Below are 26,899 nucleotides of genomic sequence, written 5' to 3'. Positions count from 1 at the left end.
GCCAAGAGTCTTAAGAAGCTGCCAAAAGAATTGGGTATTAGCAGCCTTTGCTGTGTGCCCTGTGGGCCAGGACTGCTCTCAGCTTCTCAGCAGGAGGGTGCAGCTCTGCTGCCCAGAGACAGGAGAGAGGCAGGCCAGCAGGAAGGCTGCTGCCTCGTGCCCTTCCTATTTTGTAGTGGTGAGGCGGGACCCAGGCTGGCACCCTCAGGGATTCCCGGCTGGGCCTTCCCTGGCTGGCTGTACCACATTTTCATTAATTTCCTGAAAGGTGGTCTCTGGGCCAGCAGGGCTACTTGCCCTTGGCCCTCCGGGCATTTGGGACCAGAACATGCTTTGTCGTGGGGGCTGTCCCAGGCACTGCAGGGTGTTTAACCCCATCCACAGCCCCCACCCACTAGGATGCCAGTAGAAACGCCCTCCCCTGAGTTGTGAGACAAAACGTGTCCCTAGACATTGCCAAGTGTCCCCTGGCAGCTGGAACGGAATTGTACCAGGGTGAGAACCGCCAGCTGAGAGCTGGAGGAGAAACAGGAAAGGAAGGAGAGAGCAGGTGGTGTGGGACGGGGCACTGAGTTGGAAATGCCAGCAGGCACCCTGGAGTTCCCGCCTCCCCACCTGCCTGGGCCTATCAAGTGTGCAGGCCTCCACTACCCACAGTGCCCTTCAGGACTCAGCACCCAGCGTTCCCATTTACCTGCCTTCAGGGTGTCCCTCCCCGCCGCCTGGCACTGACGCACAGTGCCATGGGGCTTGTTCAGGTCCCAGCCCTGCCACCGGGTAGCACGTCCCCCATTCTTCTCAGGCCTGAGTTTCCTCACCTGTAAAGTAAGGATAATAATAGCATCTCCCTTGTAGGGTTCTTGCTGAGGACTGAACATTCATAAACATTTGGGGGAGAACCAGCATATAATAAGCACTCTGTGGAAGTGTTTTGTAAGTAAAACATAAATAATCTGGATGAAAAACCTCTGTTAAATACAACCATTCAACAAAGGTTCACTGGGTGCTGAAGCAGGCCCCAGCCCTCCCTTCTAGGTGTGTGGAGCTTGGCCATGGGCTGCCGATAACTTAGGAGTGTGAGGTAGTAAGCCAGCGAGGAGCACAGCCCTGGCCGTGCTCTGCTCTGTAGGCCTCAGTGCTCGGGCACACACACCATCGGGCCTTGGTGCCCCATCCAGTGCTTGTTACTCCTTGTCAGCTGACTCAGTTTACCCTGTATCAGCTCAACATTCTGTTTGACAGTCACTCAGCTCTATATAGCTTCAGCTATTGCCAAAATAAATGGAACCCATTATTCAAAATTTAGGGAAGAATTTGAGGTATACCAGCCTTTGGGTACACGAGTTTGGAACACTGCCCTCCCTCTCTCCCTCTGTTTTCATCCTTCCTTCCATCCTTTCTCCCTCCCTTCCTCCTTCCCATTTTCTCCCCCTCCCTCTCTCTCTCCCTCCCTTCCTCCTGTCCTCCTTCCTTCCTCCAGATAGTCACTGAGCACTACCCATGGACCGAGTGTTATTCCAAGTGCTACAGCGATGAACATGACAGATGAGGAGCTTACATTCCAGGCGAGATTGGGGACACAGACTATAAATAGAAAGAAAAGAAAAAAGAAGGTAATTTGCAAATGTGATAGATGCTGAAGGAAAGATACCCAGAGACTGATATGAGAGAAAATAACTGCGATAAAGGTGGGAGTTTACAGATGGTCACAGAATCTTCTATAAGGAGACTTGATTTGAGACTTAAAGGCTGAGAAGAAACCAGCTGGGGAGAGGTCATTCCAAGCTGAGGAAACAGCCGGTGCAAAGGCCCTGAGGCAGAAAAGAGCTTAGTAGCTTCCAGGTAAAGAAGTATTCTGACGGAGGAGGAAAGTGATAGATGAGACTGGAATGGGTTAAAGTGGGGCGGTAGGGCATTGCAGGGCTTGGCCTTCACTCTGAAGTACCATGAGAAGGCTTTGGAGAAGTTCATGCATGCAGCTGAGTGAAGCACTCTGATTTATGTTTGAAAAGAAAGAGGGAATGGTTGACTGTGTAGAACGCTGCTGACATGAGTAAGATGCGGGCCAAGAGCCTCTCAGTGGATCCGGCCACGTGGAGGTCAGCCTGACCCCAGCAAGAGCGATTGCAGTGGGGAAGTGAAGAGCAGCTGGGTTCCCTGTACTGTGCTTGAAAGCATACAGCCCGTGAAGGAATAGGCACTCACATTTGAAGGATCCCTAATTTGATGACATCTCTTAACTGTGCTTTGGTTAGTTTTCAGGGAATTACTTGGTTTTGTCCTCACTTAAGTAAGAGACTACTTAGTGCAGTGATTGCAGTGATGCTGGTGGTGGGAATGTCATCCTTGGCCTCCCAAGACATCACTACCTGCCCCTCAATGCCTTTGGTGATTTTGCAGTTGTAGGACAGTGCCAGCCCAGCCACACACAGCCCTGGACCTCCATACCATCCATGACCTATGTGCATGGGAGAATGGTTGCCCGAGGCTGGGGCTGCCTGGGACACAGGAGAACGACCCAGGCCCCCTCTCAGTGGGCCAGGCAGGGCTCCGAGGGGTGGCCTCAGCCTCCTCGGTGCCACATTCTGAGGGCTATCTTCTGTGAGGCCTTTCACTTCCAAAGTCCATCCACCTCCTTAACCTTGCCTGAACTTTTAAGCCCAAGAATGGTAGGAAATCCCTCAGAATAAATCCTTACAGAGCATTTGACAAAGCATATATAAACTTACACTTGGTGAAAAGTAACTGCAGGAAAAAGTGTGTTCAGCACAAGCTTAAATATTGCTGTGCTTGTTATGCAGTCTCCCGTGGCATTTTGGAACCCTGACATTTTTCCTGACTTAATGTTCCCTTTGATTTTTTTTCCTCCTCTGCTTTGATTTTGTAACACAAGAATAATATTTTTTCTGGACTGAACTTCTTATAAGTGGTCTTACCCAGGGAATGTTTTTAAATTTAAAGATGATTCCATTTTCTCTTCAGTACGAAGAAATACATATACATACAAACACATTTAATAATGTCAGATGGGACAGTTTGACTTTTTAAAAGGCCTATTCACAAAATTTGTTACTCTTGATTCTAGACCCTAATTGGAAGTTCCATCCCTCGAGCATGGTCGCACACACAGTGGAGACTGTCCCTATCACCCACCGGGTAGAGATCCCATCCTGAGGGTCAGGCCTTGGTCCTTGACAAATGGATTCACCCTATTGTAGAGCGCCTTCAAGATGGACTCAAAGGTGAATCCTTTCCATTTTCAGAAAGGGAAGGATTTTACCACCCTCAAGTTAAACACCCATCTTCAATGTGTTGGACAAAGGCTTCAAAATGCCCATGCCTTTGTTCTTCCCAGCTGGCAGGATTGGGCCACATCATCAACCACACTGGGGCGCACTTTGCAGTTAGGTCATTCTGGAGGCAGGGCGCGGATAGAGGGCTGCTCTGCTCAAATTCAGTCATTGGGCCCTGCCTTACTGTGATTTTTAAAAATAGCTTAGCTGATGGCTGGCAGGACCTTCCTATAATCTTTCTCCTATCTAAAAGAGTCTCTTCTGTGCTGCCACCACTGAACTCTGGGGTCTAAGCTGAGTTCTGATCTGAAAGTCCCAAACCCTAATGAAACAACAAAAGAAAATGTCAGCCTTGTGTGGGGGTACCCTTCGCCCACCTCCCGATGGAAGTGGAGTTGCAAGAATACCGTCACCCTGGGAAGTCCACTTTTCCAACTTTTGTTGCCCACAAATTTCTCTCTAATCAGGACTGCTGGCCCTTGGGAGAAAGTCCATCCAGGGTCTGTATTGCCTTGGGTGAGTCCAAGAAATATATTTTCTGGGTCAGTGGGTATGAATAATTGCCCTCCAGAAAGCTTATAACCAATTTTACTTCCCTGTCACTAGAAATTTGCTATCGTGCTGCTTTCACTCATCCAGCCAGCCAGCCAGCCACTTACTGATTCAGCACCAAGACTGTATGCCCCGGCACTGTGGACTCATACACGATTTCTAATCAGTTCCCACCCTGGGCGGGGCTCGGTGGGTTTCCTCCGTCTCTGTGAAGAGAATCGAGACTCTTCTCAGTGTGTTGGTCCTCCTGAGGCCTGACCGGGATAAGCCCTCATTCTTGTTGCGAGGAGAAGGGTCCAGACGCGCAGGGGATCCTCACCCCTGGCTGCACATTGGAATCATCTAAGGAGCTCTAGCAAATCCCAATGCCCAGGCCAACCAGGTGTGATTCGAATTTCACTGGTCTAGGCATGGCCTGGGCATCCAGATCTTTCCAAGTTTCCTGCTGGTCTCCTGTGCAGCCCAAGTTCACTGTCCCTCCACACCCTTCATCCTGGGATCTGGCCTGATAAGAACATTCCATCAGGTCCCTAGTGCCTCTGTTCTTGACCTTACACTTGTCACTTCAGACTTGATGGCAGGTACTATTCCCCTGATGCCTTGCCCACTATGGGCCCTGGGAGGTCCGCACCATGCCAGGCCTAACACTGCTGAGAAGAAAAACTCGCCTCATTTTCATCTTGTTTATTGTTTATGTATAGGTTAGGATGCAATTCTCACCTTATTTATTTAGCCTTCCACAGCAAGGGTCTGTTGGCTCCCTATCTTTACTTTAATAACAATAGCTAACCCTTACTGAGCACTTACTGTGTCCCAGGAACTGTATTTTGCATGTTAACTCACTCTGTTGGACAACCTTGCGGCTTATATACTGTTTTCATCCCCATTGTACGGATGAGGTCCCTGAGGCCTAGAGACATAAGGAATTTGCTCCTGCTGCACAGCCAGTCCGCCGCTGAGCTGGACGTCTCCATCCTGTCTCATGAAGTGGAGCTCTTTTCCACAAGTTGGAAGGGTTTGTCTTGGCTTCATTGTGCTTCTGTATTGTACTTTCTCAAGTTAGAACTACGCGGGATGAGTACACCCCAGAGAGTATGAGGGTACACCTGCGAGGTCTACGTAGCATCCTGACACTTTCATGAGGGCAAAGAGTGGCTCAGGGCAGAGAGCTTAGCAAGAAAATCATCCACCAGCTCGTCAGCCAATGTTTGAGGTACTCTACTGCATTCACCAGACCACGCGTGGTCTTGGTCTTGCAGAGACACAGCTTAAGTAACTAAAAGCAGACGGTTCTCACCTTGTGCCAAGAGACTGAGGCCCCTCTACCACTAGGACTCACAGCTGCATGCTTTTGGAATTGTCCTCACACAGAAAGAGAGTCCAAGAAAAGCCTGAGTGTGATTCAGAAGCAGCCTGAATTGTCTCTTTGAAGATACGGCGAACTTCTTATCTGCTTATTCTCCTGGGAGAAGTCAGAGGCTCTCGGAAGTCAGTAATTGTGTGATCTCTTGAGTCATAATTCCTGCAGCTGTATCAGGAGGGGCTGAAATCTCCTCGGGAAGGAAGGGATTAGCCAGTCAAAGAGGAAAACAGATTTGAGAAATCCATTTACCCCGAAGGTTTAATAGGAAATGCAGGTCCGATTTACTCCAGGGTCTTTAGTCACCGGTCTCTCTCCTGGCTCAAAGTTTCAAAGAAAGGGGATAGGTGAGCCTTTAATCCCTGACCTGAATATTTCCATACACATGATTAGGAATAAGAATTCTTGTCATTTATTGAACTGAAGGGATGGCATTAAAATATGTCTGAAATTACTAATCTAGTACTTGTATATTTCTCAATTATTTGTAGGTCATTGAGAAAACTTCTTGCTTCTTCTTACATGATCATAGCACCCAACTCCAATTTCAAAGAACGTAAAGAGCATATCCTTGATGTTTCTCATGAGAATAAATATCACCTATGATAAGAAACTCATTTGGAAATATTCACATGGATTTTTACATGGCCCTAAGGCCACTGAAGAATGTCAGAATCCTAATTCGTCTTCAAATAGTCTTTTTTTGCCACAAAGAACTTCCGCTTGCCTGGAGGAACACCAGGTCACTAGGCGATTTGTTACCTCATTACCTGAAAGCCACTCAGAGGCATTTGGTGGGATTGGAGGGCCCGGAGGGGCAAGGCATTGTCATGGCAGGTGCACACAGCCTTGAACAAAGGAGACTAAATTTTGACCATGCCCTTGCCCCTAACTAGATGAGTTAGTTAGGCAGGGAGTGGGGGTGGGGGAGTGGCGCCATCTTTGCTGGGCCTTTGTTTCCTTATCTGTAAAATGGGTTGTACTAGACCGTCTGTCAAGTGAAAGTTAGGCCATGTGTGATCTAGTCTCTAGCCTTCCTACTGCTCTGGAACTTGCTCGCTCCCTCTGTGACACACAGACACACAGACACACACACACACACACACAGGGGTCTTGGAGCACTGGAATGCCATTACGCCACGGTGTCTCCTCATCTTTCAGGGCTTTACCCAAATGACTGCAGCTCAGAGAAGCCTTCCCTGATCACGCTCCCTGAAGTCATGCCTTCCCCACCTCACTCCTCTGTGTCACTTACCCTGATCACCTTCTGCTCCATGCCTAGCACCATCAGAAAGTGTGAGACCCTGGCACAGGTTAGACCAAGGGATTGGTGGAATGGGATAGAAAGTCCGGAAACAGACCCACATGTTGCTGAGTTGCAGTTTGCCTTCCTAAGCATTTATTTTGCTCTTTTCAATTTTATAATATTAAAACTAAAACAGTAGTTTTAAACTAAACAAATAAAAAAAGTGAGCCATGCATAGACCAGTGTCATGACCAAAGACTATGATTATATAAATTCTGTGCACATGAGGTCCAAAAGTTTTTAAATGAAGGCTAATTGGGCTGGAGGGGATCCCTACTCCAGCTGAGAGGTTGGCATAGATGACCAGGAAGGGCCTCTGGAGCCCATATGGGATTCTTTGCTGAGCATTTCCTGGGCATCGGGCAGTTTCTACTTTGCCAGCAGTGGGCATTGTTTTCCCCACTTCACAGGCAAGGAAACTGCAGCTCAGAGAGGCTGAGTCGCTTTCCCAAGGTCACACAGTTGGGAAGGGGCAGAGCCAACGTCTGTGGCAGCCCTGGTCTGCAAGCTCATGCCTGTGCCGGTACATCATAAAGCCTCCCTGGGTTGTAGGAGAGCTGAACGCAGTGAACGGTGGAATGGTCGGGACCTCTGTGGCCTCTTGCTAGGGAAATAGATGTTTCCTCTCCACATGCGGAATAGGAGAGCTTTGCCCTTAAGGAACTTCCAGCTTCTGCTTTTCTGGGTGCCCCACTCCAGAGACCCCCCATCCCCTGCCGAGGTCTCAGCCGCAGCACTGTGAAACCTCTCCCACAGGGCCCCTCAGTTGTGCAGCAGTTGTTGTCCAAAGACCAACACGTTCTGGCTCTTGCTCGCCTGAAGATCCCTCCCCTTTCCCAAACACAAAAATATTGGCATTTCCTGGAAAGTGGTTTTGGCTCAAAGCCTGATAGCTATCCCACACTCTTGGGCCAGCTTTCCTTGGGGCCTCTGTTCTTTTATTTCATTGAGAGGTTGTTTGGGGGATGAAGGTGCTGCCTTCTTTTGGATGGAGGTAAAGAGCCCCTGGCAAGTGCCCTGGGGGGTGCCTGCCCACCTCACCACCAGCAACCTCTACTCCCTTCCCCTTTCTCCACTACCACTCCCCTCTCTCCACTAAGATTACAGCCAAGCACACAGAACCACTTAGGATGGGTTTGGGTTTTTTGTGTGTTTTTTGCAGTTCAATAGTATTTTCAATGTCTCTTTTCCTAAATGAAGGGGTAAATAATATGAAAGCAAATGATTCTTAAGTGGTTAGATGATCAGTTCTGACATTTGTGTGCACCTGGGTAAAACCACCACCTAAAAAAGGGTATGAAACATTCCCATCACCCCAGAAAAGTCCTTCCTCTGCCCCCCCAGAACAACCACTTTCTGAATTCTATCATACATGTTTTGGCCTGTTTTGAGATTTTGTGTCAATGAAATCTTATAGCACATACACTCTTCTATATGGCTTCTTTTGCTCAGCACAGTGTTTTCAAGCCTCTATGTTGTTGCATGTGGCAGGAGTTTATAGCTTTTATTGCTGAGTAGAAGTCCATTGTGTGGGTGTTGTTCAGTGTGTTTATTCATTCACCTGTTGACAGACATCTGGGTTGTTTCCAGTTTGTGGCTCTTATGACCAGACTGCTGTGAACATCTGTGCACAAGGCCTTCAGCAAATATATATTTTCATCTCTCTTGGGAGGATACCTATGAGTGGAATTGCTGAACCAGAGGGTGGCGCTTGTTGAACGTCATTGGAAACTGCCAGATAGTTCTCCAAAGTGGCTGTACCATTTTACCAGCAGTATCTGAGCATTCCAGTTGCTCCATATCCTCACCAGCTTCTGCTCTTTTAGTCTTTTGTATTTGAATCATTCTAGTGGATGTTATAGTATCCCTTAGCTGTTGTTTTTTTTAAAGGACATTTTTAAGAATTTTCGAGCATGTCAGTCAGTGCTAGCTCAGACACCGAAAAGATCCTGTGGAAAGGGAAGCCAACTGTTACATTTTTATGGACAAGAGGTTTCTGCTCATCATCCCTGTCCCTGAAGCAGTCTTTCCGACCCTGAGGGCTGTGTGCGGGCTGCTGCAGGGCAAGCTCAAGGTGCAAGGCCCGGAGGTGCAAGGCAGGCAGGAGAGTCAGAGTGGAGAAGGGAGGAGCTCCTACGCGGGGAACCCGTGCTGTGACAGCTGCACGACCCGCCTCAGACACACACGAGTAAGTAGGCCTCAGGCACAGACCAGTTCGTAAACCTGCTCTAGGGAGTCCCAGCTGACTGTCCTTTCAGCTGCTATGAACACACATGGCATGAAAGCTCCATTCAACACAGATGTGATAACATTTCCATGGCAGAATTTTGTTACCTTCTAGCTGGCATAGGCCTTCGGGGACTCTCCAAAGCCATTGCCAGGTATGGGGCCAGTTAGGTGACAGGTATTGAAATCATCCAGCGGGGAGCTGGCTACGGGCTTCCCTGGATTCTCCAATGCTCTGCACTTGAGGGCAGGGGGTACCTCTGAGATATTTTAGCTAATCCATACATCTTGAATATCACTAATGTTACACATTTCTTACAGTCACCGTGCTAATTAGCAGGCCACCAAAAGAACATTTCGAATAGTCACCATGCTCTGTAGCCAAGCCCCCAGTACTGATGGGGACAGAGGAAGATAAGTAGAAGTCGGATAGCTCTCTGGGGCTGGGGCCTTCCTAGTGGAACTCGAGCTGACGCCCCCGGCATTGATGAGAACGCTGGCTGACTGGTTTAGCTCTTCAGCCAAGTCACGGGCAGGACGTGTCCTACTGTAGGTGCTGGAGCCACGCTGTGTAGAAAGTGTTCTGATCTGTTCACTTCAGTGCGGCAGTGACCCAAAGTCTTCAGACAGATCTGTATTTTGGAGAGAATCCCAAAAAGAGAGCAATAATGTTGAATACAAGGTGAGAGCCTGCTAGTGCAGTGGCGGGTGGATGGGGAGGCTGCTACCAAATGGGCAGTCTTTCCTAGAAAGTTTGTTATGTGGGGCGCCTCGGGAAAGCTGGCCCAGACGCGTGAGCCCTGAAGGTGAGCTCCTCTATAGGAAGTCCACAGGGGACTTTCTGGTGAAGAATCTGGTGAGCCTGGGGAAAGGGCAGAAATCTCAGGCCTCCCTGCTCTACACACCAGCAGAGCATCCAGGGGTACAGGGCGGGGTGGGTGGGTGTCGTGGTGCTGGCACTTGCCTCTGGCCAGTGCCAGGTGCACCGCCTTCCGGGCTCTGCCCGTGTTGTGCCAGGGCCCTCCCCACCCCACCACTCAACAGACGAAGGCTCCCTGTGGGTCTCCAGAGGGGGAAGCTGCTGAAAGGCCTGCCTCTCCTGCTCTCTGAGGGCAGCTCTGTGCCCCCGACCTCTCCCACCCCTGCCAGCTCTCTGAACGCCACCGAATGGCCGCTTTCAGTGCAGATTTACGTAGGAGTCAAGCAAACAATGGTCCCGAGCCCATGTCACGTCAGGAAGACTAGCCGAAGAGGTCACTGCTTTCAGTGCAGAAAACTTAACGTGTGGAAACTCAGAATTGGGCTCTGGGCACATGGGCTGCTCCTGCAGTTCTGGTTTTCACTTAGTGGGGTTCAGGATGCTCTGAAGCTGCAGGTCAGTCTGTCCCTAGCACTCACTTTGCACAGACGGGTCCCAGGATGCACTGTGTCAGTTAAGGTAATGCTAGCTGCTATTACAAACAAATCAAAAGTGTATCATGGCTCAAACGCAATAGAATTTTATTCTTCATTCACGTAAAGCCCCAAACAGATGTTCCTGATAGCAGGTGGCCCTCCTCCAAACCATGATTCACGCATGCAGGTCCTTCCATCTTGTGGCTCCACAGACTCCAACAGGTGGCTTCCAAGAGGTCCTTGTGCATCAAGCTGACAGAAGAAGGAGATTGGAGCATCACGTATGGAAGGTTTGTAGGAGCCAGGCCTGGAAGTGGTACACATCACTTCCACCCACACTCTGTTGGCTAGAACTCAGCAACATGGCCACCCCCAACTGCAAAGGAGGCTGGGAAATGTAGTCTGGGCTGAAGAGGAAATGGCTATGGTGAACAGCCAGCCAGTCAGCCACAGATGAAACGTATTTCTGGGAAGGATGGGCATGAACTCCTGCCTGGAATGCAAGATGGTTCAGCGGCATAGGAAGGAAGAATTGGACCCCCAAAGAAATGGGTGCATTTGCGTCCATCAGAAGACAGTAATGGCAGCTGCAGTGGTAATGGTGGAGTGAGGAGCTCAGGGCTGGGCTTGCTCCAGGTACAGAAGCAGACCAAGAGATTCTAGGTGAGAAGACACTTCCCCCTTCTCCCTCCCTTCCTGCCTTACCTTGCTTCCGTCTGCCCCCTCACGTGGTGCCAGAAGTCTTTGCCCTCTCTTTCCCTCTCCTCCTCCAGACCTGCCTTCCCTACACTGAATATTGTTCACATTCTAGAAAGCTCTGTCTCCCTCTCCCATCAGAACAACCATTCCCTGGAGATTTACAACTCAGTTCCTGGAAGAAAAAAACCCCAGCAAACTAAATCACAGCAAGATGGTACCAATCTGCCTGTTTCTGAGAAACTGAGATGAGAAAGTGAATGTAAAATACCTAGCAGGGTACCTGGCACATAATAAGTAAATGCTTAGTAAATAGTATAGTATTATCATCTTGTGAGTGTGTGTGTGTGTGTGAGAGAGAGAGGGAGGGAGGGAGAGGATGGAGCTAGCAAAGCCCCACAAACAAATCTACTTTCTCTTTCCCTCCCAACTTAATGGTCTCACTACTGAATCGTGTCATCCTGCGAAGACGTCAAAATTGTGTTGGTGGAATTGGCAAACCTTTGGGGCACAAGGTTCATTGCTGAGAGGCAACTTTTAACAGCCACTGGAAGAGCCCCACACCCCGCTAATGTTCACAGCTCCCTCCTTCTCCCTCAAGCCTCACTAGCCCTGGGCCCCGGCCTGGCCAGGCCCCATGCACCTTTGCTCTTCTGCCTTTCTTCCTGCACTTCTGGAAAGCCCCCTCCATTCCAGCATCTTCTCCGCTGAAACCCTACCTGTGTGGCCAGGCCAGTCACATATCACCTTCCGGAAGAAAGGTTTGATGACTGGACCTCAGAGGTGGAGCAGGTGAGGACAAAGCAGAACTGACGTGAAGTCTGGCTAGACTGTTAGAGGGACAACAGGTGGCCTCATTCCTACTCCCCCACTGTGGGAGGGTATATGTATCTGTGTAGACACGTGCATTCCAGAAGCACCCTTTCCCAAAAGAAAATAGGAAATAATACCTATGATCCTCATTCACGACTAGCCAGGTGGTACACAGCAGCTTTTTCCCTCCCCCAACCCAACCTTGTATTGTTTATGCTGCATTAGCTGCAACCACAGTACTTGCTTTAAGTTAATATAGTGGGTTTATAGGACTTCAGAAGGCTCACCAACCCTAAAACTCTGCAGACTGCATTGTTCTGCTCTCGTGAGAGCTCGTCTCCAGGCAGACGGGTGCCTCTGACAAAAGCCATTTGAGATCGTGAGCTGATTCCCCTGTGGCTTGAAGGTGTTATCATAACAGAGTGTTTTCTTCTTGGGTTATAGAAAGTGCCACCCATTCGGGAAATACCTGGTCATGATAGCCTGAATTGGTGACATTTGAATCTTCACATAATAAGCACTGGAACTTTCCAGGGCATGGCTGGTGTGGCAGACATGGTTGGTGCCCTGCACCCATGTCCCCTCAGACTGGTTTCTGTAGCCCAAAGACTTATTACTGCAAAGACCTGTGACTCTTCCTGAGGAATTTTTCTTTTTTCGGTCTCAGGAGCCCTCTAGGCCCACATGCTGGGCTAGCTGGAAGTGCCAAGGGATTAACACACCATCCAGGAGCAGCCCTCGACCTGGGATGGATGTGGGTTGGTGAATAAACACCCCAACTCCAAGGCATGAGTTCTGTACTCTCCCAGCATCCCTCAGTGGAATGGAGCCCCCATTGCCTGCAGTGGTAACTTACCTGATAGACTGGCTTCCTTCCTTTCCCTGTCTAACTGCAGCACTCCGCTATTGGTGTTTTCTGAGATCTTCTCCCAAATAAACTATTTTCAGTCAAATCAGTCTGTGGAGGAGCACAAACTAAGATAACTAGCCAATTGGGTTCACCAAAAACCAACAGCCTACCCCCTTCTCCCCATCAGCATGTCCTTCACGATTGTCAATGGTCATTAGGTTTTCCACTGTGGCTGTAGCACTGCAGGAGCATGTTGTGCTTGGGGTTGGGGTGCAGTCCTTTGAGAGCCCCCAGCTACTGCATGGAAACCTGGCAAGACAGAAACCAGAGTTTCAGGAGGTAGCCAGTTCAGTGTTTGTTGGTTGAATCGCTAAAGGAATGAATAATTGACTCACATTCACTTCCTTTCTTAGCTCTGAATGCTTATCTGAGGCCTCATCCCACCCGCCTTTTTGACCCTCAAGCACGTTTTAATGGAGCCAGCAACCTTGGTCATAGTTGTAGACTCTTGTCTTCCTTGGAGAGATTTCAAGACAGGAAGGTCCCACGATTGGTATCCCAAACCCCTCAATCAGAGTTTCATTTCTTTGTCTATAACTTTATCACTGACTGAATTGTGTTTATGATACTAATAAAGGAAACAGTCCTTGAACCTATGAGTCATAGACTTCAGTGAGGATGACTTTATCAGTTTTCTTCTGGAAAACCCAATTTTGATGGGGGAAACCCAGTTCTGACTGTGCGAGGAGTAAAGAGTAGGCAAAAATCAAGATCAAGCACCAAAAAATGATAAATCGACCTTTTTTTCTAGAATTAACATCACAGATAATTGACATCACAGTAGGCACCTTCCTTAGGTACCTCTCGTACTGGGGAATAATTTCTTATGCTCCCGACCCCTCTGCCTTCTGTGCCACCTCTCCCTCCACCCCAGGGCCCAGCCACCAAGCTGCTGTAGTTCCATTGCGTGCCCTCTGCCAGCCACGTGACGCTCACACAGTACTTTTCTCACAGTTTTTCTCTGATCTCTTCCAGCTGAGCAACCTCTCCTCATTCGGACCTACACATGCGTTTTTTTAAATCTTCTCCGCACTTCTTCCCTTCAACTCTTGCACAGTTATCTCACAGAATCACTTAGCTTTTCTCTCTCTTTCTTGTCCTTTCTCTCTTCCTCTGCTCTTCCACCCTCCTTTTTGTTCCTCTAGCGAGTGACAAAATGCCCCTAATCCCACTGAGGAGGAGGAAAGGAGGGCTACTTAGGCCTCTGTGTCAAAGGGAATGGAGCCTGTAGAGTCTGAAGTGGAATTATGCAGCATAACCAATCAGTGGTAGGTGCTCCTGAGTCAAGATTCAAGATACAAAACACTCTGGTCACCTCTACTTTCTCCCCCAGCCTTTCAGCTTGAGCAAGAAGTAGATTTTTGTACTTATTTAATTGCTTTCCCATAGTTCTTTCATTTTCAGTAGTGCAAGTCTTATTTTCCAGTTTCACTGCAAACATTTAATATTTCAGCTATGTTGGGAGTTAAGTGCGTGTTTGTGGAAACTTCACCAACAGGTGTAACATTTGTAGGGAAAATGGAAGTTCCTATGGCAGGATCCTCACCTGACCCTACTCTACCTGATGATGTAATAGCCCACTGCTAGGCTCACACTTCCACACCCATTGGCAGTAAGCCAGTATTGCCTCTGTTGCTGTATAAAGATATCCGCCCTGTGCTTAGGGTAGAGCAGAGGCTGGAGGCGGCGGCAAAGGCAGAGCCTGGAAAAGAGAGCAAGGGAGACCCAGGAGTGGAGGCAAGGGCTGTGAGGCAGCAGAGAGACGCAGAGGCAGAGACCGGCTTGCTGCATGCAAACTTGCCGTGAGGCAGATGGGATTCTAGCACTTGACCTGCCACCACGAAAATAAAGCTGGGTATAAACCCTTTTACCGACAACTTTCCGTTTCCGTTGTCGTTTTTCCGTCTCACCAGATCCAGAGTGAACTTGCCGGAGCTGAGACTGAGACCCTCAGGCGAGACACATTAATTCTAAGAAGAATGCCTTCCCAGTTCATTTTTAAATGAACCTTTGAACAAACAGCGCTTTATCTGGGGAGCTTAACGTACAAAGCCATTGGGAGCATTTCTAATGCTACTCAAGGTGCTCTGAGGAAATATGGGCAGTGGATCTGATAATGATGACAGTGACACTGGTGACAAGATGGCAACGATGATATCGTGGCTATGACAGAGGATGCTGATGATGAAGAGGAGGATGTTGATGATAATAGCCATGTTTTATTGAGCACCTTCCATGTGCCAGGCACTGTGCCAAGTACTTGACATAGGTTATTTCCTTTATTGCTACAACCACCCCATGTCTTTTTTTAATCCCCATTTTGCACAGAGGGGAACTGAGGCTTAGAACTCACTTGCACATGGCCAAACACCTAACAAAGTTAGGGAGAGCTGATATTTGAAACTGGGCCTGTCTGGGTTCAAAGCTTGTACTTCTGATCATTCACTCTCATGGGGGACCCAGTGCCCAGGGTGAGGCTGGTACCGTTTCCATGCTATTGGTTCGTGAGGGGTTCACATGTATTAGGAGAAAGGGAAAATCCGAACTCCAGTCCTCTGACTTCACAGATCTACACCCCTTCCTTCCAGTGACCCCTCAGAGGGTCTATTTCTGGCACACTAGTCTCTGGAAAATGTCCTGCTAATGACACAGGATTATAAACAGTCCTTTTCCCAGAACAAAAATTTAACCTTTGTATCTCAATCTAATTAGAAGTATTTTCTCTTCCAGAGGCAGGTTTTTCCCCTTCTTTGTTCCATATTTAAGAGGTTTCTTTACTGCCAGAAAAAGTCTCCTAAAACCACAGCTTTTTAAGATGATGGACCCTGTCCTGAGACCTTAAACATGACCTGTGCTCCTGCACGAGATGGCCACTCGGGCACCAGCACCTGAGGGTGTTGGAGGCTCAGTGCGTCCAGCTGAAGGCTGCGGGAACATGGCCAAATGCAGGGATGGACATTCACCGCCTCCCCCAGGGCCCATCCAGGTGACGGTCCCCTGCCGCCCACAGCAGTCCTTCATGATTTTCTCCTGTGATTCCGAGGTATGCCTCACCTGGCACGGAGGTTCACTGAGACTAGAGGGGGCGCTCCTTCCACTGAGTTCCAGGGGCAGCCCTCTCTGGGAAGAAAGCATTTCTTCTGTACCACAGAGAGGTCTCGGTGCTAACATCCCTCCCACTGCTGTGCAGGGACAAGCATTCTTCCTGTCGAGATGTACTCCTTTACCACTGAAAGAAATGTGGCCTTGAAGCAGCCATTAGAAGCAGATGATCCTGGGAGAGTATCGGTTGGTTAATACCCGGGAATTGAGCCGAGAGAGAAGGCAATGAGCCTGGGGAGAAAGCAGGACGGAGGAAAAGGACATGCATGCCCGACACACAGTAGGTGCTCAGATAGTTTTTGAAAGAATAAATAAATGAATGGACGTGAACCTAGTCCTATTCCAGTCCCACACCCAGGCCACATGACCCATGGGCCACCAGAGGCCCCTTGAGGGCAGGCTGGAGGTGATGGGGAGCAGGAGCTGAGAGGGTAAATGCACAGTGGCCTTCTCCACCTGGGTGAGAGGGGAGGCCCCGCAGCCCCACAGTGCCCTCCCCAGCCAGGGGCCCAGACCCCTCTGGCCCTCTGGGGAAATCCAGCAAAGGCATCTGATAGAAAACCAGGTGTGAGCTGCCGGCTCTACTCATGTGTTTTCCCTGTACTCTTCGGGTTGGCCCAGCTGTAATATTTCTCTTTTCCACCAGCAATTTACTTGGCAAGGATCAGCGCTCCTCTGAGACCCTGCAGAGACCACATAATAGGTATGTTTGGCACATAGTGGGGGTTTTGCTGGTGCTGTGATGTCTTCAGCCCACAGATACTGCCCCGCTGAGGGAAGCTGAGTGTCAAGAGGGACAAACCGTACTGTGACCAAAGCTGAGGAGGTCCTCCCCCTCCCTTTCTTGCACCCTTCACTTCTCCCCTGGCCTGGCTTAAAGATAAACCAGAACTCCCAGGAGAACCTGCCCTGTGTCTCCGACCTCTTCCTCCTCCCCATTCCTGCCCCCCCACCTCAGCCGCCTGCTGCCTTTCAGGGTGGGAGGATGGGGAGTGAAATCTTCTCAGTGCTCGTGGGAGTGGTCCATAAAGACCCTCGTGCCCACTCCTCTGTGCTCTTCCCTCTCTCCCTCCCATTGCCCCTGAATGCCCACATGTTCCCATCCTTCAGGGCCCAAAGCAGTTCCTCGGAGGTGAGGTCTGATGCCTTCTGATCAGGCACCACCCATCCGTGGGAGGCCTGAGTTAAGCTTCCGCCCACCGTGAGGGTGGGCCAGCACCCATGTTGCAGAAGAGAAAGCTGAGTCCTTACCCGCAGTCATGAAAAGCCCTCCTGCGTGTCCTGACCCTCATCTCTTAGGGCTGTTTCAATCACTTGTCTATTAGGTGTCACGGACTCAAGCGTTTATTTCATCTTTTTTATCAGGCCCCTCACCCATCAAACTCTGACATTTTGATGGTTGAATCAGACCATCCCACATGCTTTGGTGTTGAATGCCACCTACGAAGAGATGTAAGGAGGGACCCCTTAGGCTCAGGGGAAATTGAAAACCAAAGCCATGGATGAGGGCCTGCGCCCCCACCACAGGAGGAGCCCGGGTCTGGGAGCAGGTGCGCTCCTTCTGAGCCTCGCTCAGCCTGAGGGCTTCCTGCTCGCAAAGTGGGCGGGAGCCCTAGGCCAGCAACTCCAAGCCACGCTCCTGTGGGGGACCCTGGAAGTCTCGCTGGGCCTTGAGAGCTCCATCACTCCCACTGAGTCACAGCTTTTCTATCCTCGCACTCTTATCAGAAAAAAGAAAATTTATACACCCTTCAGCACATACACACACATTATTAAATTATATGTCTTCCTGTTATTTATTTATTACATACACTATAAAATAGAAAAATGGGAATAAAAAGGAGGAGATGGTAAAATGAACATAAAGAAATTTATGACGGCCTGCCCTGCTCCCCGGAAGACCCTGGAGCAGCCTGGTGTCAATGGCCAGTTTATGATGCTTGGGCCCACTGCTTCCTCTGCTCAATCCGGCCACCGCTTCCAGCTGTCACCAACATCATGTCAGCCCTGAGACTGGCACTCTGTCCTCCCTGGCAAAACTCCCCACAACCACTGCCCATTTCACAAAGGTGAGAGACCCAGTCGTAAACTATGCGGCCACCACTGTTTTCATAAATAAGGTAATGTGTCAGGGAAGTCATTTCCAAAGCTGACCTGGGTGATTGGATGCCTTTTGGAGAGCTGCGTACATCTCTGGATGTAAAAGGCAATTGGCCATAAGGTGGGCAACTCTTTCATGTATTCTCTGTATTTTAACTAACTCGGGAGTAGATTCATGTGGCAATTATGTCACAGCTTCACTAAAAAGGACTTGTGCTGATTTTTAAAGCTCAGAAAATTCCATCACTGAGGCAATTAATTAACAATTACTACACCCTATGGGGTGAGCAAAACCATTTTTTCCCTATTTGGAATTACTTTTTAGATATTTAGGGCATATCACATCCCAAATAGCGAAACCATATCCATGTTGTATTAAAGGATGAAAATTATGCTTTGCTCATTTAACTCCTAGTAAGTAGCTGGTGAGTTTTATACCGAATTAGGTCAGTCATTGAAGGGTAAAGTCTGGGTGGAAAGCAGAAAATAGAATAAGACGCATTTGGAAGGGGGGATCCTTATCTGAGGTCTCCCGGGAGCCAGCCTGGCCAGTGGCAGAGACCACCCACCTCAGCCATCATGGGGGCAGCGTGCATGGGGAGACACTGGGAGAGCCAGGGGTGAGTTGGAGAGGTCAGGGTTGATGGTTTTAGTCTTTTCTGTGAATCAAGAAGCAAGATCAGCCACTGAAAAGGTTGGCTGACCAGCCCCTTGTTCCCTGGAGTTTGGACTAAGGTTCCCAGCCTGAGTGCACGTGAGTTATAATGAGGTCATCTCTGCCTGCTAAAGCCATGTACCCAGTCCTAAAACACTTGTTCCAGGCTGGGGGCACTGTGGGCTGGGGGCCTTGCAGTCACGTGGATCATTGTTTTTGTGGTGAAGATGCTTTCGAGTCAGAAAGTGAAACCGAGTCCCTGTCTAGGAGGCCCTCTAGGCCTCTGAGAGGGGTTGCTGGCATGTGCCAGGGCTTCTGTGCAAATTCCCTGCTCACACATCAGCTCGGGCTGGGGTGGTCTCAGCAACCCTGTCTTGGGTCAGGACAGAGTTCACAGCCACATTCTGAACTTCCTTCAGGCCCTTCAGGGGCCCCCAGGGAATCATTCAGGACGTGGCTGAGGGCATTAAGCATGTGGGGATTGGTTTATTTGTGAGTGTGTGTGTGACTTAGATGCCCACCATGAGAACTAGATGGGCTCTAGGACCTGGAGGATAGTCTAAATTATTTGAGTGGTCAAGTGTTTTTGCTTTTTAAATTAAGCCATGAATGAATCCTCACATCCTCATACAAAGATGTCAGTCTGTCTGGAGGCCCATAGGGTGAAATGAGAGGTTTATGCAGTACCCTGGGAGCAGGAGGCCTGGGGGGCAGGCACGGCTTGTGGGGGGTGGGTACCCGCAGATCACTGACTGACTGCCCCGGAGTTAGGCCCCAGGTCGGCTTCACGAATGTATCTCCTTATAAGGAAAACAGCACACACGCCAACATTGCTTTGGTTTTCTTTTCTTGGGTGTGTCAGAGAAACAGAGGACTGCAGGGTGAATTTATTCACGTGCCACCCCGCTGGCCTCTTGCCTGTCCACAGTGTGCTTCAGCCTCTGCTGTCTGGGGGAGGCTCCCGCCGGCTGGTGAAGGTGGGTGGCTGCCAGGTGACGCTCTGCTCTTTCCTCAAGGAGAGCGGAAGGTGACCTTTGTGATAACTGGCCTCAGGGGAGTTTTAGGCAGTCTTTGTGGGTCACAGCTCCCTTATCTCTAAAAAGACTCAGAATAAGAGGATAGAAATGGAAGTTTTAACACCGCTGGGGGCCTTGGTATGCCCTGATTCTATACATAGTGGGCGTGTGAGAAGAGGCTGGGCCTGAGAACACCAGGTTCAGGAGGACCTATTTAATCATCCGTGTGCTTCCTCATTCAGAAGGTGTCTGCTGGGAACCACCCCTACCCCAGGTGCAGATACAAAGGTGCGTCGGGAGGCAGCCCCTTCCACCTGGAGAAACAAGGAAATAGGCAAACCCAGTATGGGGAGGATCAGGACTAGACTGGGGCAAGGCAGGGGTGCTGTGGGAGCTCAGAGTATGAGACTCAGATGATCTCCAGGAGTGCTGAGGGGAAGGGTCTCGGGAGAAGCCGCCTCTGGTGTGCTCAGGCCTTTGAGATAGCTAGAGAAGGGCTCACAGAACACTTGACCCCGCAGGTCTCTGAGCCTAACTACTGCTACAGATAGTCGCCCCCTGCCTCTCCATTTACCCTGGGCCCTGAGGCTTTCCCCCAGAATCTCCATCTGGGGCGCATGTGGGCTACACTGGGGTGGACCCTAGCCCCAGCCCTCCAGCGCCAGCAACTGGCCAAGGCCAAGAGTGAGGGTCTCCAGTGACCCACAGATCAGACTGCCCGCTTCCCATCCAGCCACACTGCCCTCATTCCTTGGCCTGCCCATACCCCCAGGGCTAATGGCACAGGCAGAAGAGAGGGGCGACCCCATTTAAACCCATTTGCAGAGAAGGCTTTGAAAAACCCGAGCAAAATGTTCCCTGTCACCTCTGAAGCGATCACGCCCCCTTCATTTCAGCATTAGTTGGTGGCTCCTGTGATACCTCTTGATGTGAGGAAGTCCCCACTCCGATCAGCAGGGAGGGCGATGGGCCTCCCCGCTCATCCTCAGGGACCCAGATGCCCTTTGAACCCTCATCTCATGAGGGGGCAGTTGTTCTCAGGGCCTTGCGGGGTTTCCAGCACTTCCAGCACTGGCTCCTACCCACTGTGCCTGCACCAGGCACACTCAGGCCCCCCAGCTGCTGACCCAGAGCTGGGGGGCCTGCTGGCAGGGCAAGCAACAGGGGAGGAGGAGTGTGGCGAAAAGGGCATAGCCTCTCTGGGAGGCGGCAGGGGGCAGGATGAAGGCAGGGCTCCTGTTTCCTTCACCAGTGTAGTCCTGGCCCTGCTCCCAGAGATGTGAGGCCCCAGCAGGGGCTCTGAGGGCCTCCCTGTGGCTCATGGGTGCTGAGATGCCCTCCCACTCATGTGACACCTGTCTCAGGAAGCTGAGGCTGGGAGGATGGAGGCCTCCTAGCTCTCGGGAACAGAACCCTAGCTGCTTTGCACTGCTCCCCAAAGATAGGAATTCTGGTGACCCTTCAGTTTCTTCCCTGGTGAAAGGGATAGCAGAGGGCCCTGGAGGACAAAAAGGAGCAAATAGTTCAATGACATTCTGGAAAGGACCTGGCCACCACTTAGAAATCTATGCCCCAGTGCTGTCTCTTGCACAGCTCTGCAAGTGCAGGCACTTGGTGTTGAAGGTCAGGCTGTAGGGACCGAGCTTGCCAATAAACAAAATGCATGGAAGAGTGTGGCCCTCACAGCTCCCACAGGGAGAAGGAGCCTGGGATTGACCCTGAGCTCTGATCCCAGCCTCAAGGTGCTGTTAAGCTAGTTCTCTAACCTTCCTATGGAGTCAGTTTTCTCATCGGTAAAATGGGCATAATTATAGGACGTTTGTAGGGTTGTTTAGGGGGTAAACGAGGTAGTGCATGGAAAGTGCTCAGCATTGTCAGCAGAGGGCCTGGCACATGGCAAATGCTCAGTGAGTGTTAGCTCGGGCTGTCTGTGGGAGCAGCAGGGGCCTGTGGGAGCACCCCGCCCTAAGGAGGTCCCCTCCTCACACTCTGAGCAGGAAGGGTGTAGGGGAGTAGCTGGCCTAGAAGCAGAGCCAGGCAGAGTGAGGAGTGAGGTTTCACAGGAGGAAAAGAGAGCTGGCAGCTGAGCTGAACGGGTGTGCCAAGGACAGGGAGAAGAGGCATGGAGACGTCTGCCTCCCGGGATCTGGCCTCGGTGGGGGGTTGGGGGAGGCAGCCGGGGAAGGAGCCCACCAGGGCTGGAAAAGCGGGTAGGTGCAGCCCATTATGAGAAAGCAGTCTCACTGCCAGATGAGCTAAACCCACAGGAAGCTCAAAGATGGCACAGAACATGTCTTGACTTCTCCCAGCAAGTTTTGCCTCACAGGCCATTAGAAGCCGCCTCAGGTGGGTGACCATGGGCGCCTTCTCTGGCCATTACTGTGCTTGTCCTTGCCACCCTTTCCGTCAACCTTTCCCCCCTCCTCCCCGAGAGTTCTGGTCGCTGTGAGGGGCAGCGCAGACCCTTCTGGGGGAGGCCTTATGTTCACAGGGACGCGAGCCAGAGTCCAACAAAGCTTTGTCTGGCTGACCTCTGTGCCTCTCCTGGTATAACTCTGATGCCTTCTTATGCTAGCAAATCTCTGTCTGATCCAAGGCATGTGCCCCAACTTGACTATAATCTCCATGAAAGTAGGAATCTTGTGTGTGCGGCTCATGTCAGCATCTCCAGGCCCCATCCCAGCGCTGGCATGCAGTAGGCATTCAGCAAATTCATTCGTTGGATGAGTGAATGAATGAATGCCTGTGTGCAGGAGTGAACAAATGGTGCATCGGAGGCCTGGTGTTTTCTGGACTGAATCAGGGAGCATGCCTCTCAGGAAGAACCAGGCCCTTCAGCTGGGGCAAGCCCCCTCAGCTTCTCTGGGGGCAGGCTGCCTCCCTACTCTGCCACATGCTGGCATGCCTTGTGCTTTCTGGGGGGCACACGCCCCTGGGGAGCCAGGTGTGGACCCTCCCTCAGAGGCACTGCAATGTGCCCTGCCAAGGGCATCACCCAGCAGCCCTTCTCCACAAAGCTGCCTGCACACCACCCTTCCCCTGGCCCTCCCTTCTCCTGCTTCAGAGAAACTCTGTGTTCTGTGCATTTGACACATTTTGATTGTCTGAAAATATCTCAGAGTTGTTCATTTGTTAAAGCTGCCTTCCCATAGTGAGGCCTCATTTGTTTATTTCTCATCCCATGGTGCGCTAGGCCACCTCTCTTCCTTGTGTTGGAGCTTGTGGTGATATTTGCAGGTGAGGAGAGGAGGGCAGGATGACCACAGGACTCAAGGCTAGACAGTTAAACAGGTGAGGCCAAGAATCTGAGTTGCCCAAGGCCTGCCCAGCAAGACTGAGGATTGTTGACTTATTATTGAGCCCAACCAGACTCCAGGGCTGCACAGATCCCCGAGTTAGACATGGTGCCTGCCTTCTCCATGGTAACGAGGCTAAATATGGACGCGTTTCCATGGAGAGGCATTTAGCAGCTGCAGCCCTTCTTCCTCCAGGAAGCACCCGTGCTGGGTTCCTTTGGCCTCTCAGAAGGTGGCCAGAGGTGGTGTGGACATCAAGAAACAGATCTCACCTTTGAAGATGTTTGTTTCCAACAAGTGTTCCATTTCCCCAGCCCAAGAACCATCAACATCCCCTCCTCGTGACAGATAGAAGTTAGGAGCAGTCACACCAATGAGCTGACTGGGGAAAGGGATCCTAGACTGGATGCGAGCATTCATGCAAGTTACCCCACCTCCACCTTGCTCCGTGGGGTGGGTTTGCCCCTTTTGGGGAGGAAAACGGATGGCATCAGTTGGAGGGAGCTGGTGAGACAAACACAGTGATCCTGTGTACATGCACTGCTGCTCCTCCCACCAAGCCTCTTTTGGAAGAACTATTACTACCAGGAGTTTTCAAAATGTTTTCCATAATTGGGATGGCCCCCTTCCATTTTCATAGAATATTTGAACGTTCCAGAGTTTTATTTTTCTCTTAAAGAAAGTAAGTCTTTGCTGCCTGTTTGAATTTGAACAAGTCAAATCTCCACAATTCTTAACTGTCTGATACAGCAGTGTGGAATGAAACGTTGATGTTTGTGGAAGGCTAAACATATAAGCTCAGTATTAGGCTTACAAATACTCTGCTTAACCTCCGTTGGCTGGTTAGTCATTACATCATCTGTGTTTATAGCTTAATCGCCTGTTAAATTGGGCCTCTCCACACAGAGCTGATCATACGGGTGTGTTTGTATATATTGGGAAATATCTATAATGCATGTGTATACATAGAGACATGGGTGTGCTCCTGGTTAACTAAGATATGGAAACTTTTAAAAGATGTGGAGAGCCATCGCTAGTCATCAGAGAAATGCAAATTAAAACCACAATGAGATATCACCTCACACCAGTAAGGATGGCCACCATCCAAAAGACAAACAACAACAAATGTTGGCGAGGTTGTGGAGAAAGGGGAACCCTCCCACACTGCTGGTGGGAATGTAAATTAGTTCAACCATTGTGGAAAGCAGTATGGAGGTTCCTCAAAAAGCTCAAAATAGAAATACCATTTGACCCAGGAATTCCCCTCCTAGGAATTTACCCTAAGAATGCAGCAGCCCAGTTTGAAAAAGACAGATGCACCCCTATGTTTATCACAGCACTATTTACAATAGCCAAGAAATGGAAGCAACCTAAGTGTCCGACAGTAGATGAATGGATAAAGAAGATGTGGTACATATATACAATGGAATATTATTCAGCCATAAGAAGAAAACAAATCCTACCACTTACAACAACATGGATGGAGCTAGAAAGTATTATGCTCAGTGAAATAAGCCAGGCAGAGAAAGACAAGTACCAAATGATTTCACTCATATGTGGAGTATAAGAACAAAGAAAAACTGAAGGAACAAAACAGCAGCAGAATCACAGAACCCAGAATGGACTAACAGTTACCAAAGGGAAAGGGACTGGGGAGGATGGGTGGGAAGGGAGGGATAAGGGGTGGGGGAGAAAGGGGGCCTTACGATTAGCATGTATAATGTGGGGGGTGCACGGGGAGGGCTGTGCAACACAGAGAAGACAAGTAGTGACTCTACAGCATCTTACTACGCTGATGGACAGTGACTCTAATGGGGTTTGTGGGGGACTTGGTGAAGGGGGGAGCCTAGTAAACATAATGTTCCTCATGTAATTGTAGATTAATGATACCAAAATAAAAAAAATAATAAAAAGATGTGGAGAGCTCTTTTAAGGCAATTATAACTAGTCTCTGAAGGAAGAATCATGTTGTGTGTTCTGTGTTGCAGGCCGAGTGGCATCAGAGCCGAGTGATGGAGTCCCAGAACCTCTCCATGGACATGACCGACTCCTCTCCTGCCTTGGCCAATAACAGACTGGAGAATGGCATGGCCCAGTTGATCACCACCGAGGCCTGGAACATCAACTCCACCGACCTGGTAAAGAAGGCCCTGGTGACGGTGCCAGCCCCATCTATTCTGAATCCCCCAGCCGAGTCCCAGAGTGGCATGGCTCTGAAGGTGGCAGCCACCGTGCTGCAGCCCCTGTGCCTTGGGGAGAGCCCAGTGGTGATGCCCATTCACATGCAGGTGGAGGGAAGCTCCACGCCAGAGCTCAACCCTAATGGCAATGCCACCTACGTCATGACCACACAGGGCCCTGTGCAGCTGCCTGTGGTGCTGGAGCAGCATGTCTTCCAGCACCTCAACTCCCCACTGGTCCTACCGCAGGAGGCGCCCTGCTCCTCCAGTGCCATCCACAACAACCTCTTCCAGGGAGCCGAGGACCCTGAGGCCCAGCCCCAGCTCCTGGACCTGCGCATCCCTAGCCAGCCGCAGGAGTCGGCGTTGCCCTTTGAGGCTGTGCTACAGAATTTGTTCCCCTCACAGGGCGCTCTCGGCCCCCCACCCTGTCAGCCTCCTCCTGGGTATGCCCCGGTGCCCCCTCAGCCCTTCAACTCCCCCTTGTCCCCCCTGGTCCCGCCGGCCACCCTCTTGGTGCCGTACCCTGTGATCGTCCCCTTGCCCGTGCCGGTCCCCATTCCCATCCCCATCCCGGTGCCTCAGAGTTCTGAATCCAAGCTCAGCCCTACTTGCCCCAAGCCACCGTCTTCCTTCGGCCTACACTCCTTTAAAGGGGCCCAGACCCCGCTGGAGAAGGAGGAACTGAAGCCTTTTGACATCCTCCAGCCAAGGGAGTATTTCCAGCTCAGCCGCCACACAGTCATCAAGATGGGGAGTGAGAATGAGGCCCTGGATCTCTCCATGAAGTCAGTGCCCTGGCTCAAGGCTGGCGAAGCCAGTCCCCAGATCTGCCAGGAAGATGCAGCCCTAGACCTGTCTCTGGCAGCCCACCGGAAATCTGAGCCTCCCCTTGAGCCACTGTTTAACAGCCGCGGGCCAGTGGACAGCCCAGGTCACACTGTGACGGAGAAACTTCCCAGCGGCGGCGTGGAAATGCCATTCACCCCTGCCAGGCCTCACGAGGCCTTGGCCGTGATGGATGGTCGCAGCAGCAGCGCCGCCGAGCTGCACAGCCAGCCCAGCGGCGAGGTCAAGGCGGAGAAAAGCATCGAGCTGGGGAGCGAGTCCCAGGCGGCCAAGGTAATCGTCTCGGTGGAAGACGCTGTGCCTACCATCTTCTGTGGCAAGATCAAAGGCCTCTCGGGCGTGTCCACCAAAAACTTCTCCTTCAAAAGAGAAGACTCCGTGCTTCAGGGCTACGACATCAACAGCCAAGGAGAAGAGTCCGTGGGAAACACGGAGCCCCTTAGGAAACCTGTCAAAAGTCGGAGCATAAAGTTAAAGAAAGTGAACTCCCAGGAAATACACATGCTCCCAATCAAAAAACAACGGCTGGCCACCTTTTTTCCAAGAAAGTAAATAATGGCTTTTTAAAGTTTTTATGATTATAATATGGGGAAAGGTGCATTGGTTTTATAAAAAGGCATTTAAAACAAATTATCTTTGTTAATTATTTGGGGGAGTAGTTGGGAAGCGGGAAGCTGAATTGGCTCTAGAAGCCCTGTAAGCTAGTATCATTTTCTTTTTTAATTTTTGACTTTTCACAGATAAGTAAATAAGAGCAACCTATTTTTCAAGCAGATTGCACATTTTTTGCAGCTTTAATGGAATATTGGGTGAATCAGAGGGGTAAAAAAGCTATTTTCATTGCCACAAAGTGCTTTGATGATGTAATACCTAATAAAGGGTAGGATGAATATTTCACAATAAATGTTTGTTTGCACTAATTGGTTGCAGCATTCTCTCATTTTTAAAAATTGCATTCCTTAACTGGCATGGTTTGGCCAAAACTGTTGCCTGTAAAGCACTACAAATGATCTATGTTTAGAGACCCGAGCTCTTTGGGCATTTTGGACGAGGAAGCATTGTATTGGCGAGGATTAAGAATACATATGAACTTGAGCAAGTCACTTCCCCCTCTAGGCCTCAGTTTCTTCATTTGTAAAATGGGACAAAG

General features: G+C 50.2%; 1 protein-coding gene across 13 annotated transcripts in view; it reads left to right on the top strand.

Annotated features, from left to right (window-relative positions):
• Nucleotides 1-26,669, top strand: part of RAI2 (retinoic acid induced 2) — a 347,676-nt gene extending 321,007 nt beyond the window's left edge. For 11 of the 13 annotated variants that reach the window (XM_036912885.2, XM_036912887.2, XM_036912886.2 and 8 more), the window contains one exon: nucleotides 24,709-26,669. In XM_036912885.2, the coding sequence (XP_036768780.2) occupies nucleotides 24,709-26,301 (1,593 nt within the window). In that variant the 3' untranslated portion in view covers nucleotides 26,302-26,669. Of the gene's footprint in view, nucleotides 1-15,788; nucleotides 15,934-16,299; nucleotides 16,357-24,708 lie in introns of those variants that run through there. The other 2 variants (XM_036912890.2, XM_057496073.1) reach the window with 2 other exon arrangements.
• The last annotated feature ends 230 nt before the right edge of the window (nucleotides 26,670-26,899 follow it).

The sequence above is a fragment of the Manis pentadactyla genome, chromosome X, assembly GCF_030020395.1.
Source record: "Manis pentadactyla isolate mManPen7 chromosome X, mManPen7.hap1, whole genome shotgun sequence".
Taxonomy (NCBI): Eukaryota; Metazoa; Chordata; class Mammalia; order Pholidota; family Manidae; genus Manis; species Manis pentadactyla.
Note: the sequence above shows the minus strand (reverse complement) of the source record. Positions and strands in the feature narration are given on the sequence as shown.